Source organism: Micromys minutus (genome assembly GCF_963924665.1).
Source record: "Micromys minutus genome assembly, chromosome: 17".
In the NCBI taxonomy this organism is placed as follows: domain Eukaryota; kingdom Metazoa; phylum Chordata; class Mammalia; order Rodentia; family Muridae; genus Micromys; species Micromys minutus.
Window position 1 is genome coordinate 28,846,103 of NC_137952.1, and position 18,613 is coordinate 28,864,715.

General features: G+C 42.9%; 1 protein-coding gene across 1 annotated transcript; it reads right to left on the minus strand.

Moving 5' to 3' along the window:
• Nucleotides 1-726: 726 nt before the first annotated feature.
• On the minus strand, nucleotides 727-18,520 carry CATSPER2 (cation channel sperm associated 2). Its single transcript, XM_080930911.1, has 13 exons — nucleotides 18,177-18,520; nucleotides 17,233-17,370; nucleotides 15,713-15,886; nucleotides 15,472-15,540; nucleotides 12,310-12,482; nucleotides 11,678-11,833; nucleotides 11,294-11,418; nucleotides 6,044-6,222; nucleotides 5,793-5,892; nucleotides 5,523-5,549; nucleotides 3,694-4,100; nucleotides 3,154-3,321; nucleotides 727-821 (listed from the first exon to the last, which is right to left on the minus strand). The coding sequence occupies exons 2-13, from the start codon at nucleotides 17,366-17,368 to the stop codon at nucleotides 790-792; spliced, it is 1,746 nt and encodes a 581-aa protein (XP_080787037.1). The 5' UTR covers nucleotides 17,369-17,370; nucleotides 18,177-18,520; the 3' UTR covers nucleotides 727-789.
• Between the last annotated feature and the right edge of the window lie 93 nt (nucleotides 18,521-18,613).

The window sequence follows — 18,613 nt, forward strand, 5'->3', positions numbered from 1 at the left end:
CCAACCAAGAGAGACTTGAGTCCTTCAACAATGGAATGGGGATACCTTCAATAGTCTATCACCAAGCATCTGCTTGATAGTCAGTCTTTCAGGAATAGTGCATGGGAGCATCCTGGGGATAGAAATGGTGTGACTGGTGTGCAGTTACAGTTAATAGTGCACGGGAGCATCCTGGGCCATCTTTGATCTAGACTGTTGGTTGATTGTAGAACTAAAATAAAGTCAATTAAGATCAGTAAAAAAGAAACTAGAGATGTAAGTGATTGGTAAAGCACAGGTCTAACATGTATGAAGCACTGGGTCCTACTGCTAGCACTGAAAAAGAAAGTTAATGATGTACAGGAACAGGAGGAGCGATATTAGCAGAGTAGACAATGGGAGCGTTACTTGAGCAGTGCTACAAACATCTCTGAAGACCTAATAATTCTACCTAGACACCTACACCAATATTGTAGCCAAGATGAAGTGAACTTGGGGCTCTTACTGGGGAGTAGAAGTTACAGAAAGAACAGGAAGTAGAAAGATGCAGAGAGAGAGCCAGGTTAGGAACTGCACCCTCGCTGTAAGCTAATGAAGTTGGCAAGTCAGGAAGCAGTGCAGCTCCACTTTTCTTTTTCTTTTTTTTTTCTTTTTGCCTTTTAGTATCATCTACACCTCATAAAAATACTTAATGAACTTACCAGAAGTATTCATTAGCAGTATTTATTAGATATTTACATTTTAAATTCCAACTATTTTCCTCTCTAGCTTGTGCTGGCTCCAGAGACGCAGCTGTCAGCCGCTGTGCCTTCACTTGTCTTCAAAGCTCATCAGTGCCTGGACTGAGAAGGAATAAGCCGCGAGGTCAGGTAAAGGCCCTGCTTTCGGGGTTCCAGACCCCCATACAAAGCTGTCTTCTCTTTACCACAAACAAGCTTGTCAAGATCTGATCTCTACATGGAAAAATATTTTTTCTCCATTTGCAGTTCCTAGTCTTTACACAGATGCATTAAATCATGTGTGTATGTTTGACATGAAGGTTGAAATGGAATTGCCCATGGGACAAGGAGAACTAACTGGGACAGCAAGGTAGCTCGGCAGACACTTGACGCCTGACTGTCCAAGTTCAATTCTCAGAACCCAGAGAATGGAAGGTCCGAACTGCCTCTCAAATGTCCTCTGACCTCTGCATGCATTCAGTTCTCCACAGTAAGTGAGAAGTGTCAAAAGGGAGGGGTGAGGAAGGAAAGGTTAGAATGTGTGGAGGGTGTGGTGAACATCTATTAAACACTCGTATGAAAGTTAAAAAATAATGTTTTAAAGATTTGAACTCAAAAATAATGTTTTATCTGAACTCTGAGCTAAGTACGGTAAAACGCACTATCCCAGAACTTAGGAGAGGAAGGAGGACTCTCTGTGAATTCCAGGTCAGCCTGGTCTACATAGGGAGTTTCAGGCCAGCAAGGGCTACATAGTAAGACTCTGGATCAAAAAAACAAAGATCAATCCACTGACCTGGGCTCTGGTTTGATAGATGAGGCAGGAGACTGCTGGAATTTGAGGTCTGCCTCAGTGGCATAGGCTCATAGTGAAGTGAGACCCTGACTCATAAACCAAAATCCAAAGGTTCCTTCCTAACTTCTTCCTACCTTCCATCCTGTCTCCTCCTATCAAGGCTAAGAGAGACTGAAAGAACAGAATTAACCCCAGTCAACATTTTGATACAGACAAAGATGGTCTCTAATATGCTGGCTGAAATTTCATGGCACATACATAGAAATCAAAGGACAACTTTCAGAAGTTGGTTTTGTCCTTCCAGTCATTAGGTTTGGTGAAAAGTATCCACTGAGCCATCTTTTTGGCCCTAAATGTTACAAATTCCTATGGCCTTTCTGTGTCATGATGTGAACACACACACACACACACACACACACACACACACACACACACACGTGTGCACGAGTGTGTGTGTGTGTGTGTGTGTATACAAATCCTGCTGCCTAATTTCTCAGTTTCAATTAGGTTCATTTTAAAAGGATATAAGGAAGAAAATCCAGACAAAACTAAGCAATATTTAAAGGGGTGTTGGAGAGATGGCTCAGTGGTTAAGAGCACTCAGTGCTCTTCCAGAGGTCCTGAATTCAAATCCCAGCAACCACATGGTGGCTCACAACCATCTGTAATGAGATCTGATGCTCTCTCCTGGTGAGTCTAACGATAGAGACAGTGTACTTACATAAAACAAATAAATAAATCTTTTTTTAATTAAAAAATAAAAAGAGGATGGAGAGGCTCAGTGTTTAGGAGCACTGTCTACTCTTCCAGGGGACCAGGGTCTCGTTCCTAGCACTCAGATGGCAGCTAACAACTGTAATTCCAGTTCTAGGAGGATCCCCTCTTTTTTTTTTTAACCTCTGTGGGTATCAACACACACACATGGAACAGAGGCATAGATGGGGGCAAAATACCAGTACATATAAAAAACTAAAAACAAAACAAAAAACCCAAACAAATTTTAACTTTTAAATGTTAAAAACAAATAAACAAAAACCAGCTGTTCCTAACTCACAGCTTATGGGTAGGTTTGTGTGTGTGTGTGTGTGTGTGTGTGTGTGTGTGTGTTTATATGCATCTTTCTTTTGTCTCGTCTTCCTCTTTCTTTTTTGGAGGAATTTTATTAATTTATATTAATCTCCAAATGGTAATTTCATTTCCAGATGAAAAAAATGATTTAGAGCAGATAAGTTTTCAGTTTATATTCAATTCTATTGTGTAGCTCACCTACTTTTTCGGGAGACTGATGGTCGACAGACTGCTAGGAAAAAAAGTTTGGATCATTGACAACTTTGGGAGATGGAGTAGTGTTTACTTTTCTAATTCTAGCTCTCCAATGTGACCCGAGCCCTACTGTAAGCTGAAATGTGGCCTTCAAGGAGAAGGGAATCCCTGCAAGGCTCAGCAGGAACCTACCTTGGTCTGATTCTCAACACTACCAAACATGTTACTAGCATCTACGAATCAAGCTTTCAGATCTCGTAAGACTTGAGCGCCCCCTGGTGAAGCCAAATTTCTAGCTTTTCTCTAAGTTTTTGATGAAAGCAGGTGATTGAGACAGAGGTGCTAAATCCTTATACTTAAAAACTCCTGGACCCCATGAGTGCCTTTTATCCTCACCTGCAAATTCCTGCAGCTTCTTGCGTTCCTCTAAGTTATACTGAAGCTTTTCCAGTAACTCAAAATATCGGAAAAGTGAATCTCTGGGCCAAACAACACGATCATCCTGATCCATGTCCATTAGCCCAGGCAGGTTCTCATGCACAAGGGTCTCCCAGTCCAGGTTTTCTGCGAGGAAGAATGCTTCTTTAAAACATGTCTAAGATCACTTCTTGGCCTTTTGGCTAAGATCAAGTGTAAAACATGTCTAAGCCAGCTGCAGCAGCACACGCCTGCAACCCCAGAGTTTGCTAGGCGTGCTAGTGTTATATAATAATGACTTCCAAGCAAGCTTAGGCTACAAGGTAAGTCTGCAAAAGGGAAGGAATAAAAAGAGGAGTGGGAGGCAAGCACAACCTGGATATCTTACCCTTGCTTACCCTCCCAGAATTTGTAGCGTGAGTCAGGAGAATTGAGTTTTGAAATCATCCTGAGCCACAAAACAATGACTGTGGGTCTCAATAGCAAGTGAATATAAATGGCAGGAGCCGTTCTGCATACCAGTGTAAGCAATATCAGCTGCAGGGAAGCCTTGGGATAAAGAGTTGGAAGAGGAAGCAGGGTTGACCTTTTCTTTTGACTGTTTTTTTACTTTTTCAGCTTCAGCCCGTTTGGCGTGGGCTTTCTCGGCATGGGCTTTCTCGGCATAGGCTTTCTCGGCATAGGCTTTCTTGGCATAGGCTTCCTCTTCGTCGCTTTCCTCTTCGTCGCTTTCCTCTTCATCATTTTCCTCTTCATCGCTTTCCTCTTCATCATTTTTCTCGTCATCATTTTTCTCGTCATCATTTTTATTGTCATCATTTTTTTCTTTATAGTTTTTCTCACTCTCATCGTCATCGCTTTTTTCACCCTCACTGACATCAGAAGTTTCTGTCACATCTCCAGAGACCTTCTCTTGACTGTTTCCTCTATACGTATAGAAAGAAATCTTATTGCTTCAAATGTACTTGCAAGATGTGGTAGTCCAATTATTATGCTTGCCCTGAGCCTGGCGTTCCTAAAGCTTTGATTTACAGCTTTAAGAGCCAGACTGTTCTCAGACTCTAGGCTTGGGTACTTCCCAGCTCAGTCACCCCCAAAATACCTTTCTTAACTATTCTTTTACTCTTCATACCAGTCCAGCAGAAAACCTGCTTTTAAATGGAAATCACTTAATACTATTCCTGGTTTGCTTCCATTTGTTATAAATCAGTCTAGGAGCCTGCAACGATCTTCTATAGCCCTACAGAATCACACTCCCATGCTAGGGTGGTTTGAATGAGCAATGTACCCCACAGGCTCATGCACTTGAGCGCTTGGTCCCTGGTTGGTGATACCATTCAGAAAGGTTGCTGGAGGAAGTATGTTCTTAGGGACAGGTTTTGAGAGTTCACAACCCACTTCCGGGTCACTCTCTCTGCTTCATGTTTGCAGTTAAAGAGGTGATTTCTCAGCTTGCTGCTCTGGCTCTGCCTTCCCTGCCATTATTCTACTCTCTCTGGAAACATAAGCCAAAATAAACCCTTCCTCTGTAAGTTACCTTGGTCTGGGTGTTTTATCACAGCTGCCCAAGAATAGCTAATATGTAATCATTCTTCCTCTGACTTCATCTCCTGTTATTCATTTTCTGCTCCAATTACAGTGGTCAATTCTGTTTCTCAAATGCATTAGGTGTACTTTCAATTTAGAATATTTGTAGCAGATGTTCTCTCTCCTACTAACACTGCCACCATATGCACTCAGGAATCTCATTGCTTTTGAGTCTTTGCTCACATATTACTTCTAATGAGGATGCCCTGTTTAAAACTACAGTCATGATGAGTAAAGGCATGTACTACCATGCCAAACCTAAAGTTAAAAAAAAATTTTTTTTTTGAGGAGAAAATCCTCCAAAAAAACAAAACAATCAGCTATGGGTGGTAGCACATGTGTTTAATCCCAGCACTCGGGCAGATTCGGGAGGAGCTCTGTGACTCTGAAGCTCCAGGATAGCCAGGGCTGTCTAAATAAAACAAACAACCAGGTCTTCACCTATTCTCAGCTGCCATGTTTTCTCATGTTTCCTAGAAGGATCTTTGTTGCTAATGTAGAACCTATCCAAATAACCCAGGATGATCCACCTAAAGATATTTAGATTAACCACATCCACATCTGCAAAGACCCTTTTCAAATAAAACCACACCCGTGGGTTTCAGAGAGTTAGAAAATAAACATATAATGTTGGAGGGTATCATGGATTCTCTCAGCAAATCTTCACCTTTGATGATTTCTACCATCTACGCCTCATCTTTCCATCCCAACTCACATCATTCTCCTGACTGTCACCCACGTTGCTATTTACACTCCTTTACCTTAGTGATTCAAATTGATGTTGTCTCCTACAAAAGAAAAAGAAGGACAATTTAAACGAGGGGTGGGGGAAAGCCACATGTCAGCAGAAGTGTAATGAAAAATAATTCAGATCTATAAGGAAAGAAACCTAAGCCATGAAGGGGAGTAGAGAAAACCCCATAGCATATAAAGAAACACTAGAATGTGGACTTCTTTACTCACAGGATCAAGGAAAAGAAACAGGGAATGAATTGAGAAATAACATTGGGTTTGAATACATAGAAGCTGACCTCTGGATAATCCGCCGCTTGAATATGTCAGCTTTATACTGAACCTCCAGGTGGGTCATCTCCTCATTCAGCTCATTTCTGATATTCTGAAAGTTAGTAACTGCCCCCAAAGGGCCATTAGGAGTTGGAAGGTGGTAGTAACTAGACCAAAAAGGATGCTTAAGTGGGGAGAAGCAAAGGGGAACATCTATTCCAATTACCAATTTCTTCCCACCATCCCTCCTATGAAGATGTACTTCCTCTGTGCTTACCCATCATGGCTACTATGATATTTCGAAAGATAATGGAGCCAAGCAACAACCAAAGAATCACATAGATGCTGCTAAAGACACGGCTAGATTCTGGCACCTTCCAGATATCCTGAAGTACTGCGTACCAATGATCCAAGGTGAAGAGGATGAACACTGTTACCAGGGAATTTAGTAGGTCCCTAAAAAAGAAGAGTGTGAATATGCAGGAGCAGAAATCTAAACTTGGCTTTGTTTTTGTCTTGAGTCTCACTCTTCAGCCCTGGCTAGACTGAAACACTATGTAGACAAGGCTGGCTTTGAACTTGGAGGTGAACTCCTGTCTTCATCTGGCCTCATTCTTATTCTTCCTGTTTGTTTACTGATTTGGAGGGGCGGTTATGAGACAAGATTACTCTGTATAGCCTTGGCTATCCTGGAACTTGGCCTGTAGACAAGGTTGGCTTGGACTCGGAGATCCACCTGCCTTCTGCCTCCTGAGAGGTTGTGCACCACAACCACTAGGCTCTCATCCTTTAAACAACACAAGGGTGTTTCTTTTTAGTATGCTTTAAATTTAGCTCCTTTTCTATCATATTTAATATTTTCTAGCTAATCCTTCTCCAGTCTGATTTTATTATGCTCCCCTTTATCATGAATATCCTATAAATATGTCTCAATACTCCATTAGTCCCAGGGCTACTATTTTCTCAGTAAATGCATACTACAGGGATTCTTTAATGTTTTTTGCATTTACTTATTGTGTGTGTATCTGTAGGTACGTGTAGATATACATGCCACTTCCCAGGTGCAGAGCATAACAAGAGTTAGTTCTCTCTTCTACCGTGTGGGTTCCAAGATTGATCAGATCATCAGGCAAGCACCTTTAGCCACTGAGCCATCTTGCTATCCCTGACTGAACTCTTAAAAGACATAAATTACCAACTGTGGTGGTTTGAATGTGCTTGGCCCAGGGAGTGGTGCTATTAGGAGGTGTGGCCTTATTAGAATAGGTGTAGCCTTGTTGGAGGAAGTGTGTCACTGTGGGATGGCAATGAGACCCTCCTCTTAACCACCTGGAAATTAGTCTTCTCCTAGCAGCCTTCAGATGAAGATGTAGAACTCTCAGCTCCTCCAGCACTATGCCTGCCTGGATGCTGCCATGTTCCTGCCTTAATGATAATGGACTGGACCTCTGGACTTGTTAAGCCAGCCCTGATTAAATGTTGCCCTTATAAGACTTGCCTTGGTCATGGCATTTCTTTATAGCAATGTAAAACCCTAGCTGAGACACCAACTAAAACCTTTTTTCTAAGCTCATGTTTTATACTCTATGAATATTTTAAAATTTTTATATATGGATATTTTGGCTGTATATATGTGTACCATATGTATACTTGGTGCTCAAGATGGCTGGAAGAGGGGAACAAATCCCCTAGAGTTTCAGGTGGTTGTGACCCACCTTGTAGGTGCTGGGAATTGAGCCCAGGTCATATGCTAGAGCAGTCAGTGGTCTTAACCACCAAGTCATCTCTCTAGGCCATCTTTTTTTAAAAGTTATTCTGTGTATAAATGTGTTGCCTACTTGTATGTCTGTGAACCACATGCAGGCCAAAGAAGAGAGTCTGATCCCCTAGAACTGAAGTTAGAAATGGTTGTGAGCTGTTGTGTGGGTCCTGGGAATTAAAACTAGGTTCTCTGAAAGAGCAGATAGTGCTCTTAACCACCGAGTTACTTCTTTGGCCCTAATTTTTTTTTTTTTTTTTTTGGTTTCTCTATGTAGCCCTGGCTGTTCTGGAGCTCTGCAGACCCTGCTGCCTCTGTCTCCCAAGCTCTGGGGTTCAAGGTGTGCGGCCCGACCGCTCAGCCATTTATCTAACAGTCTCTATTCGTTTCATAACTGCATCAAGTGTTAAGACAAACAAATGCATAACAATGCAGCATCATGAATAATGACATACAAATAAACTTAAAATGTAAGTTTACACAATTGTAAATGTATTATTAGGGGAGTAGGGGGCTACAGTTACATCCTAAAGCATTTGTTTAGCATGGCTAAGGCACTGGGCTTGACCATAAGTATGAGAAAAATACATAATTTCCTGAAATCTTTAGTCTACACAAAAAAAGTGTCTAAAATTCTCTTCTTTCCTACTTTATTTCTAAGATGCAAGGTTTTTAATTTGTTCTGTGACAAAAGTCTCATTATGTAGCCCTGGATGGTCTGGAACTCACTGCATCATCCAAGCTGGCCTAGAACTAGTAGCAATTCTCCTGCCTCAGTTGTCAAGGGCTAAGAGTACACGTATAAGCCACTTCACCCTGCTACAAACTGGTTTTTTTTTTTTTTTTTTTTTTTTTTTTTTTTACAAAAGTCTATGTGGAGTCTACAGCTGACAGTCAGGCATGTTGGTTCATGCTTTTAGTACCAGAACTCAGAAGGACGAATCTCTGTGAGTTTGAGGCCAGCCTTGTTTACATAGTGAGTTCTAGGACATTCAGGGCTATATGAAAAGAGTAGAGATGAAACCAAGGTGGTGGCATATGCCTTTATTCGTAGCATTCAGGAGGCAGAGGCAGGTGGGTCTTTCTGAGTTCCAGACCAGACAGAGGTAAACAGTGAAACCCATTCATCCCCCATCCTACCCTCTTCCTCCTCAGACAGAGGTTTTCTGGGTAGCCCTGGCTGTTCTGAAACTTGTTCTGTAGCCTAGGCTGGCCTCACACTCAAAGATGCTCCTGCCTCTGCCTCCTCTGTCACTGGGAGTAAAGGCCTATGCCATAATGTCTACTGAGACCCTGTCTCAAATAAAAGATGAAGCTACATATCATGGCATATACCTGTAATATACCTGTAATCTACCTGTAATCCTAGCACTTGGAAAGCAGGAGGATCAGAAGTTCAAGGCCATCTTTTATTATATAGCCGGTTCAAGGCCTTGCCTCAAAACCAAAATGAAACAAGCAATCAAATGAAAAAGCTAACAACACTACCACACACACACACACACACACACACATACACACACACACACAAACACTCTATGAAAAGCCAATATTTGTAAAGGCTGAGACAGGAGACTTGCCTAGGCCAACCGGGGTTAGAAAGTAGAATGCTTTCTCACAATAAAACAGAACAAAGCCACTTGGAAGATATTGATAAGAATAGATTTATATATCAACATAAGATATAGTATATAACATAGTTGTATTCCATGTTGGTCTGGTCATCTGGTCAATTTAACAAAAGCCCTTCTTTAAAAAAAAAAAAAAAAGAAAAAAGAAAAAAAAGAGGGGGAGTTAAGTGCTGGAAGATGGCTTAGTGGTAGAGTCTTATCCAGCATGTGTGGACACAAATTCAAGTTCCACTAATACAAGAAAAAAAGAATGAATCAATAAATTCAAATGGACTCTCTCCTAGCAGGAAATGTTTTTGACATACAGCTCTTACAAGGATTGGATGGATGGCCTTTTGAGACAAGGTACCATGTAGCCCTGGAACTGCAATGCTGCTGAGGATGACTCTGAACTGATCCTATCTCCGTTTCCTGAATGCTGAGATTTCAGGTACATTTATCACAGTTGGCCAGGATTATACTTTTGGATGAGAGTTTGTATATGCCTGTGTAATACCCAGACTTAGAGACAGTGGTTCAACTAGTGACTGTGCTTGTGAGCTATTGCACCATTTAATCATTTGTTATATGTTAAACACTGTGGTAAATGTTTAGATGTATTACCTGATTTATCCTCATACTCCTTTGAGTTAGTACTGGTATAATTTGCAGTGTGCATGTTGAGGGGCAGTCATGCCATAACACAAATGTGGAAGCCCTTTTGGGGTAAGTTCTCTTCTTCCATCCTTGTGGGTTCCAGGGAGCTAGCTTAGTTCATTAAACTTGCATGACAAGTGCTTTAACCTTCTATTACCATCTTGCCAGCTCTACTTCCCTCTCCCCCAATAACAAAAATATTCTTACAGCATTTATTATCACCTGATAATAACATAAGGGCTACCAAAACAACATGAATAAATGTTTCAGGCTATGCTCCCAGCAGAAGATATACCTTAACAAAAAAAAAAAATAAATAAAATAAAAGCACAGTACAGGCCAGGTATGGTGCCATATAGGACTCAGAGGCAGGATGATGTCTGTGAGTTAGGGCCCAGCCTGGTCTATATATTAAGTTCCAGGACAGCCTGAGGTACATAGTGAGACCCTGTCTCAAGCAAACAAACAAGCTAATCACCATATTGCCTTCTTAACTTCTCTAGTCCTCGATCACTTTTAGCTGGACATTTGTTGTAGCCAAGTGAGTGATAGTTTCTCCTTTTAGCATGATCTGATCCAGTTTTCTTGACACTGTTTTAGAATGAATCTCTTCTGTATCATCCAATATAATGGTCATGCATTCATCAAAGTTGATAGCAAACCCATGTTCATTTGCTCATACATCCATGCCTGAATCTAAGATCTGTTGGAGGGCTTCATCATCACCCTCAGCACCTTCTGTCCCTGGCCTTGGTCCACCATGGTAGAAGTCACAAAGACCTTATATTTTGATGTTTCTTTTCTAAGTTACTGTTGTTGCTGCTGCTTACTTTTCTGACACAAGGAATTGAATTTAGGGCCTTGCACATGCTAGACAAGCATCCTCTACCACATCTCCATACCTTGGGGGGGGTTGTTTTTGTTTTTGTTTTGTTTTGTTTTTGAGACAGGATTTCTCTGTGTAACAGCTCTGGCTGTCCTGGAACTTGCTTTGTAGACCAGATTGGCCTTGAACTCAGAGAGATCCACATGCCTCTGCCCCCTCCCCCGAGTACTGCCTCAACCACACACAAATAAAAATACTTTTTAAACTTATGTGTATGTACATATATGTGCAGGTGTCTGCTCAGGCCAGAGGGAACATTAGATCTCCTGATGTCGGTGCTGGGAACTGAGCTGGAGTCCTCTGTAAAAATTGTTCTTAACATTCTTAAACCCTGGCCCATCACTCCCTCTCACACAGTTCCCTCTCACACTGTTGGGAGATCATAAGAAGGGTTATGGAGAGGTTAGTGGGGGAAAGTGACATAGTTATATTTTAATTATAATTCTGTTGTCCCAGCCCAGCCTCGGCGCTGTAGTGTGTATTGTATCTGCTTCTCTTCCCGTTCGGTTCCGCCCCACACCTACTCTAGTTTCTTTGTATTATTGTGCTTTAAGTGAACTTCTCAGGATCAGACAAACCTCTCCCCTCTTGAAGGCTAATCTCAGCCATGCTTACGTGAAGAACATGTTGTACTCCAGGCCCTCGATAGTTGAACGGGAATACTCTTTGAAGAAGAAGACACCAGTCACGGCGAAAACGTAGAAGAAGATAAGCAGCAACATCAAGAGGAACGTCATGCTCTAGAGGCCAGGGTTCAAGCCAGGGGCAGGTAAGAGGAGGTAAGAGAAAGCTGGTCCCCACCAGCAGCCCAGTCAAGCCCACTCGGCTGTCTCCACCAAATACAGAGACAGGCTATCTCTAAACTACAGCACTTTACCTCCTATCCTTTCTCATGCAAGAACACTTTAAAGAACCTTTCATGACCTTCTTCAACTATCGAATATTGAACCCCTGACTTTCTAACTAGCCCCCCACCCCACTTTAATCAGTTCAAATTACCTTCAGGGCCCTGACCAGAGCCAAAAGAATAACTTTAATTTGGGGAAATCGTGCAAACAGTTTGAGAGATCTCAGCACTCGAGAGACCCTTAGCAGCTGGAGCCACACAGAGTTCCCCGAGACTCCTATCGCCACCACAAACTCAGGAAACAGAGACTGTGGGAGACAATAAGCAAAGATACCCAAAGGACCCAGGTTACCCCGTTTCCATCCTATCTTCTTCAGAGTTCTCTAGGTGTTATCTTTGAATAGCGTGCTCTATGGTCTGTTTACTGTTTAGTCATTTTTTACTGACTTATTTAAACTATGTACTTCAACTTTGCTTAGGTATTTAAAAATGCAATAAAGTTAGTGTTTATCTCCTGAGTTATTATAGAACCTAAGATAATACACGTAAGACACTTAAAATAGTGGTTGGCCTCTAATGTTCAGTCACTGGCAGGTGTTACTTTAGGGGTTGATGTTCCTAATGACAATTTCTACAATTACTTTTAGTTTTAAGGGGGAAAAAAAATCAAAGCAACAAATTAGGTAAACATCTATACATTCATTCCTGGAGGTTTTGGTTAATTTAATTTACCTAGGCACATTGCTGGTCCCTTTAACCACTCCTAAAGGGCATCTGTTCTTACCAACAACGTGACAACAAAGTCAAAGACACTCCAGGCATTCTTCCAGAAGAGAAAAAAGCTGGCCAGCCACATTAGAAGGATCTCTATAATGAAGCTAAGCAAAATAAACCAATCTGCCACCTCTAGAGCCAGCTTCAATGGCCACAGACTAACATTTGTGGATTCCATCAATTCTGTAAGGCAGAGCAAGGGAGAGATGAAGAGCGAGTGAGCCACTGAAGAATGAAGAATGATCGCTTATAAGCCAGTCATGACTGTCATTACGTCGTTTCTCTTTGGATTTCTGCCTCTTTTTAGGTTTTCTCTTTACGTGTACCAGTGAGTATTTTGCCTGCGTGCATCTATGTGTGTGTACCACATGTGTGCCTGCTGCCTGAAGTCAGAAGAAAAAGTCAGGTTGTTGTGAGACTGTCTGTGGGTGCTGGAAATGAAACCTGGATCTTCTGCAAGAGTAGCAAGTGTTTTTAACTGCTGAGCCATCTCTCCAGCCCCTGAGTTTCTCATTACACTGCTGTTTCAGCCTTTGTAACACAGGGTATAATTACTCATAAAACAACAGCTTCACTTTATTTCTCGCTACTGATAGAAATAATAGTTGCAAGTCACTTACAACCCATTCCACAGCCATACAATGACTATAGAATTTCCCTCTTTATTACACCCCTGCCATCTGCTATACTCTTAAGTGTCTCCTGAAGTTTAGAGGAAAGCAATGGGTCTTGAAAACATAAAAAATATAACATTAAGTCTTTTGCATTTTTAAATTTTGAATAATTTCAAAGATGTCTCTTACATTGATGTGTCCCAGGATGATTTTAAGATTTTATTATTATTACTATTTTGTACAGTGTTCTGCCTGCATGCCAGAAGAGGCAGCCAGATCTCGTTATAGACAGTCATCGGTCACTATGTGGTGGATTGAATTTAGGATCTCTTGAGGAGCAGTCAGTGCTTTCAACCTCTGAGCCTTTTCTCCAGCCCCCAGGATAATTGTGTGTACGTGTGCGTGTGTTTGTTTGTTTGATGTATGTGAGCTCACTGTTATCTTTTCAGGTCAGGCTCGGTGGCAAGTAGCTTTATCCACATCTTGCTGCTCTTCCCCAAGAACTTCTGTGGACGGATAGAAGAATCCTTCATAACAACAGCTCCAACTATAAGAACTATACCTAAGTGGCCTTTATGATTTTAAAGACATATGTGGTTTCTACTACTTTTCCCAAATTTGCTGTTGCCTCAAGTATGACAATAATTTAGGAAAATTAGCATATGAGAATTACCCCTATTTTACAGATACAAAGTCTTTTAAGGAAGCCTTTTGTTTTGAGACAGTCTTCTGTAACTCAGGTGGGTCTCAAAAGTACCATGTAAGGGCTGGAGAGGGCCCAGAGGTTAAGAGCAGTGGCTGCTCTTCCAAAGGACACAGCTTTGATTCCTAGCATCCACTTGCAATTCACCACCATCTGTAACTCCAGCTCCAGGGGATCTGACATTTACTACTGGCCTCTGAGGACACCTGCATGTGCATGTGAGCCACACACTGAGACACAAAATAAAATAGATCTTTTTTAAAAGTATAACCTAAACATTACAATGCAATATGACAGCTTCCAGAAGTTCAGATTGGTGTCTAACCCAATCATCAGAGAAAGAATTCAACCAGCAACTGATGGGAGCAGATGCAGAGACCCACAGCCATACAGTAGGTAGAACTCAGGAACATCACAGAATCAATTAAGCAAGGTTCTAGGGATCCACAGAGACTGAAACAGCAAACAGGAAGCCTGCATGGGTTTGCTCTAGGCCCTTTGCATATATGCTGTGGTTGCGTAGCTTGGTGTTCCTGTGGGTCTTCAAACAGTGGCAGTGGGGGTGTCTTTCTTTTGCCTGCTCTTGGGACCCTTTTCCTCCTACTGGGTTGTCTTGTTCAGCCTTGACATGGGGGTGCTGGTGCATGCCTTTAGAGGCAGGGAACTTTGATGAGTTTCAGGTTAGCCTATGCCATACCGTGAGACCTTGTCTCAAATGCACCCAACACAGGAGCTGGGGATTTAACTAAGTTGACAGTACACTTGTTTGGCATGCACAAAGCCCTAGGTCTGGTCTTCAACACCCCTTATATCCAACATGGTGACACATGCCTGTAATCTTGGCACTAGAAAATGAAAGCGGGGGTGAGGGAGTCAAAATTTTAAGGTCAGCCTAGGCTACATGGTGCATCCGAGATCTGGCTGAGCTTTATGAAACACACACACACACACACACACACACACACACACACACTCATTCTCTCTTTTGGGAATTTCTATCATTCTTGTTTTTTTTTTTTAAAGACAGTTTTACTTCATAATGCAGGGTGGCATTAACTTAACTCACAACCCTGCCTTAGCTTCCAAAGTGCTGAATTCAAGGCATTTGCTACCACTCCTGACCTGAGTAATCTGCCTGAGTTAACAATTAGAGGAGATGCCCTCCTGTTTTCAATACATTTTATATAATTTATAAATGGTTTTAGAGTCGCACACCTGTAATCTCAGATAAGTAGTAGAAGCAGGAGGTGAGGTTTAAGGTCATCCTGATTACATATGGAGTTCAGGGCTAATGTAGGCTACATGAGACTCTGTCTCAAAAAGTAAATGAAGAAATAAATCTATCCCCATCTGTCTTAGTCACAGGGTCTCTATTTCTGCACAAAACATTAGGACCAAGAAGCAAGTTGGGGAGGAAAGGGTTTACTTAGCTTACACTTTCTACATTGCTGTTCATCATCAAAGAAAGTCAGGACTAAAATTCAAGCAGGTCAGGAAGCAGAAGCTGATGCAGAGGCCACAGAGGGATGTTACTTACTGGCTTGCTTCCCCTGGCTTGCTCAGCATGTTCTCTTATAGAACCTAAGACCACCAGCCCAGGACGGCCCCACCCACAATGGGCTGGGTCCTCCCCACTTGATGACTAGTTGAGAAAATGCCTTATTGCTGGGTCTCATGGAGGCATTTCCTCAACTGGGGTTCCTTTCTTTGTGATAACTCCAGCTTGTGTCAAGTTGACACACAAAACCAGCCAGTACACCATCACAATGAGATGGTGTCTGAAAATACAAAGTGGTCAGGCCAGGAGAGAGCTGTCTTCCTCACACCGCCTTTGTCATTCAGCCCCAGTTCTCACCTATTTCGACCATCAGCACAAAGGTATTCAGAAAGATGAGGGAGATGATGAATTTCGAGAAGACGGTACCTGTTTTCTTTTAAGGAAGCATGCTGATGAAGTGCTTTCTCATTTATGCAGCTTAAATAATGACAACAATGTCCGATACGAGAATTTGAAGAAAACGGTTTGAGAAGGGAAAACTGACTCGATGACAGAAGAGGAATAGCCACGGACAAAAGCAAGGAGCACAAAAGGATACTCTCCAGAACCCATCCAGCCCACAAGGAAAGAGGTGGTCTTTGGCTGCACCGCACACGAAGCCTGCTAAGCATCCGCTGGGCATGTGTGATGTGCCCCATCCGCCGGGGCTTTATGGAGAAGCGCACTAGCTGCTCCTGATCCCCAAATATGAGCTTCTTCTGACAAGAAGGATCTGTAACAAAAATGGGGAGGTAACTGGGGGTGCCTGTTGTTCAGCTTGAGTCCACCAGTCTGGTAACACCTAAGACTGCCTTCATGTCTCCCCAGCCTCCCGCCAAAGCAGCAAGGACAGTGGCTGGAGAACTGTGATGAGCAGGTAGAGTTGGGATAGGGATGCTGGTGAAATAATGAACCCTCTTCTATTCATCAGGAACTCGGCCTTGTAAGATGCTCTTTCTCAAAGCCACTCAGAGTTCCATTAATTCTGAAGTGAAAATGTACATTCTATAACTACTGCTGACCGTGCCCGGGAAAGCAGCAGATACGTGTTACTCTGTTTTAGGGCCAGCTGCTTTCGAACCTAGTATGTAGAGCAGGCTCAGAGACCCACTGACTGTCGCCTCCTAAGTGATGGCATTAGATACCTGTGCTCCCACTGCCAGTCCAGAAACCTTTGAGTTGTAAGTACCTTTGGTGGAAACTTTTCAAAATTGATCAGGGACACCAGACTAAGACTCAGAGGAAGTGATAGATTCATTCTAAGAGTTTTATTTATAAAGCTCTGAGCTTATCCCGTGTAGTGTAGCTTCTCATTCCTAAATTTTATTTGTCCTTAAAAAAAATTATTCGTGTGTGTGCGGGTGTGTGTGTAGGTCATAGCACAACTGTATGGGTAAGTTGTCTTCTTATACCATGTGGGTTCTGAAGATGGAACTTAGCTTTACAGAGCAAGCACCTGTTTTCACTGAGCTATGTCTCTGGCCTCATGGTTTGAGATAGGGTCTCACACAACTCATATTGTTCTTAACCAAGGATGACCTTAAATTCCTGATGCCTTCTCCAGAGTGCTGGGATTGTAGGCAGCCATTATCGAACATGATTTCTTCCCCCCCTTTTTAAAAAATATTTCTGTGTGTGTGTGTGTGTGTGTGTGTGTGTGCGCGCGCGCGCGCGTGCATGCACTTGCTTGCATGCAAGAGAAAGAGAAGGGAGGGGAGAGAGAGAGAGAGAAAGAGAGAGAGAGAGAGAGAGAGAGAGAGAGAGAGAGAGAGAGAGAGAGAGCACTCGTGTGTAAGCCAGAGGACAACCCTTGGGAATCAGTTCTCTCCTTCCAGGTAGGTCCTGAGAATCAAACCCAGGTCATCAGTATTGGCAGCAGGCACCATCTTTGTTGTTGTTTTGTTTTCTGAACCAGAATCTTGCTATGGAACCCAAGCTGGTCTTTATTATTTAAAGCCCAAAGTGAGCCCTGATTCAGTCTTGTACCATCATTCCCGGCTCCACCCTTAAGGATGTCTCTACTTTCTTTTGAGGGTGTGGACAGGAATACTGTGTTTAGTGTGAATGACGTTTACTAACCAAGCATCTCCCGGAGAGTGTGCCTTGGTACAGCTTGGCTCAAGCCCTGCAGATGCTCTATGAGCGAGAAGGTGTCAATGAGCTTTGAACGGATAGCATCAGCTCTGGCCAGCTGGGCGTGTCCTTGTTGTGCCATGTCTGTTAAGAAAACAGAACCAAGAATTTCATGTTTAAGAGTTGTGCTATGACTCCTCCTCCACCCTCACTGCCTTTTAGAGATTTAAGGAGCCCACACAAAGAACCTATGGACAGTTACGAATAAACACATTGAAAAGGCTCAAAAGATTTTTGTTGTTTGGTTTTGATTTTGTTTTTCATCTAAGCAAAAGATAAAAATGTCATAAGAGATACCTCCACACACAACATAAATATTCAGGCTATTTTCACTTTCTGACGGTATTTGTAATTAAATACTCCTTTTTGAAAATTAGGTTGAAATGCTGGGCAGGTAGCCCATGGCTTGGATCCCAGTGCTCTGGAGGCAGAGGCAGGAAAATCTCCGAGCTCAAGGACAGCCTAGTCAAGGACAGCCAGGGCTACACAGAGTAACTCTATATTGAAAAACAAGGGAACAAAAATCAGTTTAAAAGGCTAGTGGTGTAGATGGATATTTCAATCTCAAGAGGATAGTGGATCTCTGTTGAGTTCCACATTTGCCTGTCTACATAGTGAGTTCCAGTCCTTTCCCTCCCCCCCCCCTTCCCCCAAATAGGTAAAAGCTGAGCCTGTGCTTGTTAGTGCAAAGTGCACATCACTAGGAAGGCTGAGGCCAAAGGATGGTAAGTTCTAGACCTGCCTGGATTACAGAATGAAGTCAAGGCCAGCCTGGACACCTCGGTGTGATCATGACTCAAAAAGTCACAAGAGGACTAGAGATATAATTCAGTGTTGGATCACTTGCTCAGCATTGTGCAAGGTTTCGGGTTCAATCCTCAGTTACCCACCCTCTCAAACAAACGAACAAATTAAAGCAATCGGTGAAAAATCAGCAGGCAAGGAGGGCAGCAGGCCTAAAGCTGGACAAAGAATACAGACTTCACGTGGACCTGACAAAGCAGGATACGAGGTAGGGCAGCAGCAGGATGTAGGCTTACTACGCCCTATAATTGGACAAAGCAAGAGCCTGACATTTGGAAAACGTGTCCCTATGTGATCAAGTGTGCGCGCCCCAAAGCCCAGGAGGGAGGGAGCCGGACAGCTCCCCCTCCAGCCCGCTCACGGGCCTCACTTCAGCTCCAGCGCACTTCCGCCCACTCAGCCCTGACTTCACCCCTCCGCCTTCCGCGCCGGCGCCCTGAGCTTCACTCCTCCTCAGCGGGCGGAGCTCAGGGCCGCTCCGGCTTTCGCCGAGCCCCCCCTCACTTCCCGCCGACCCCCGTCC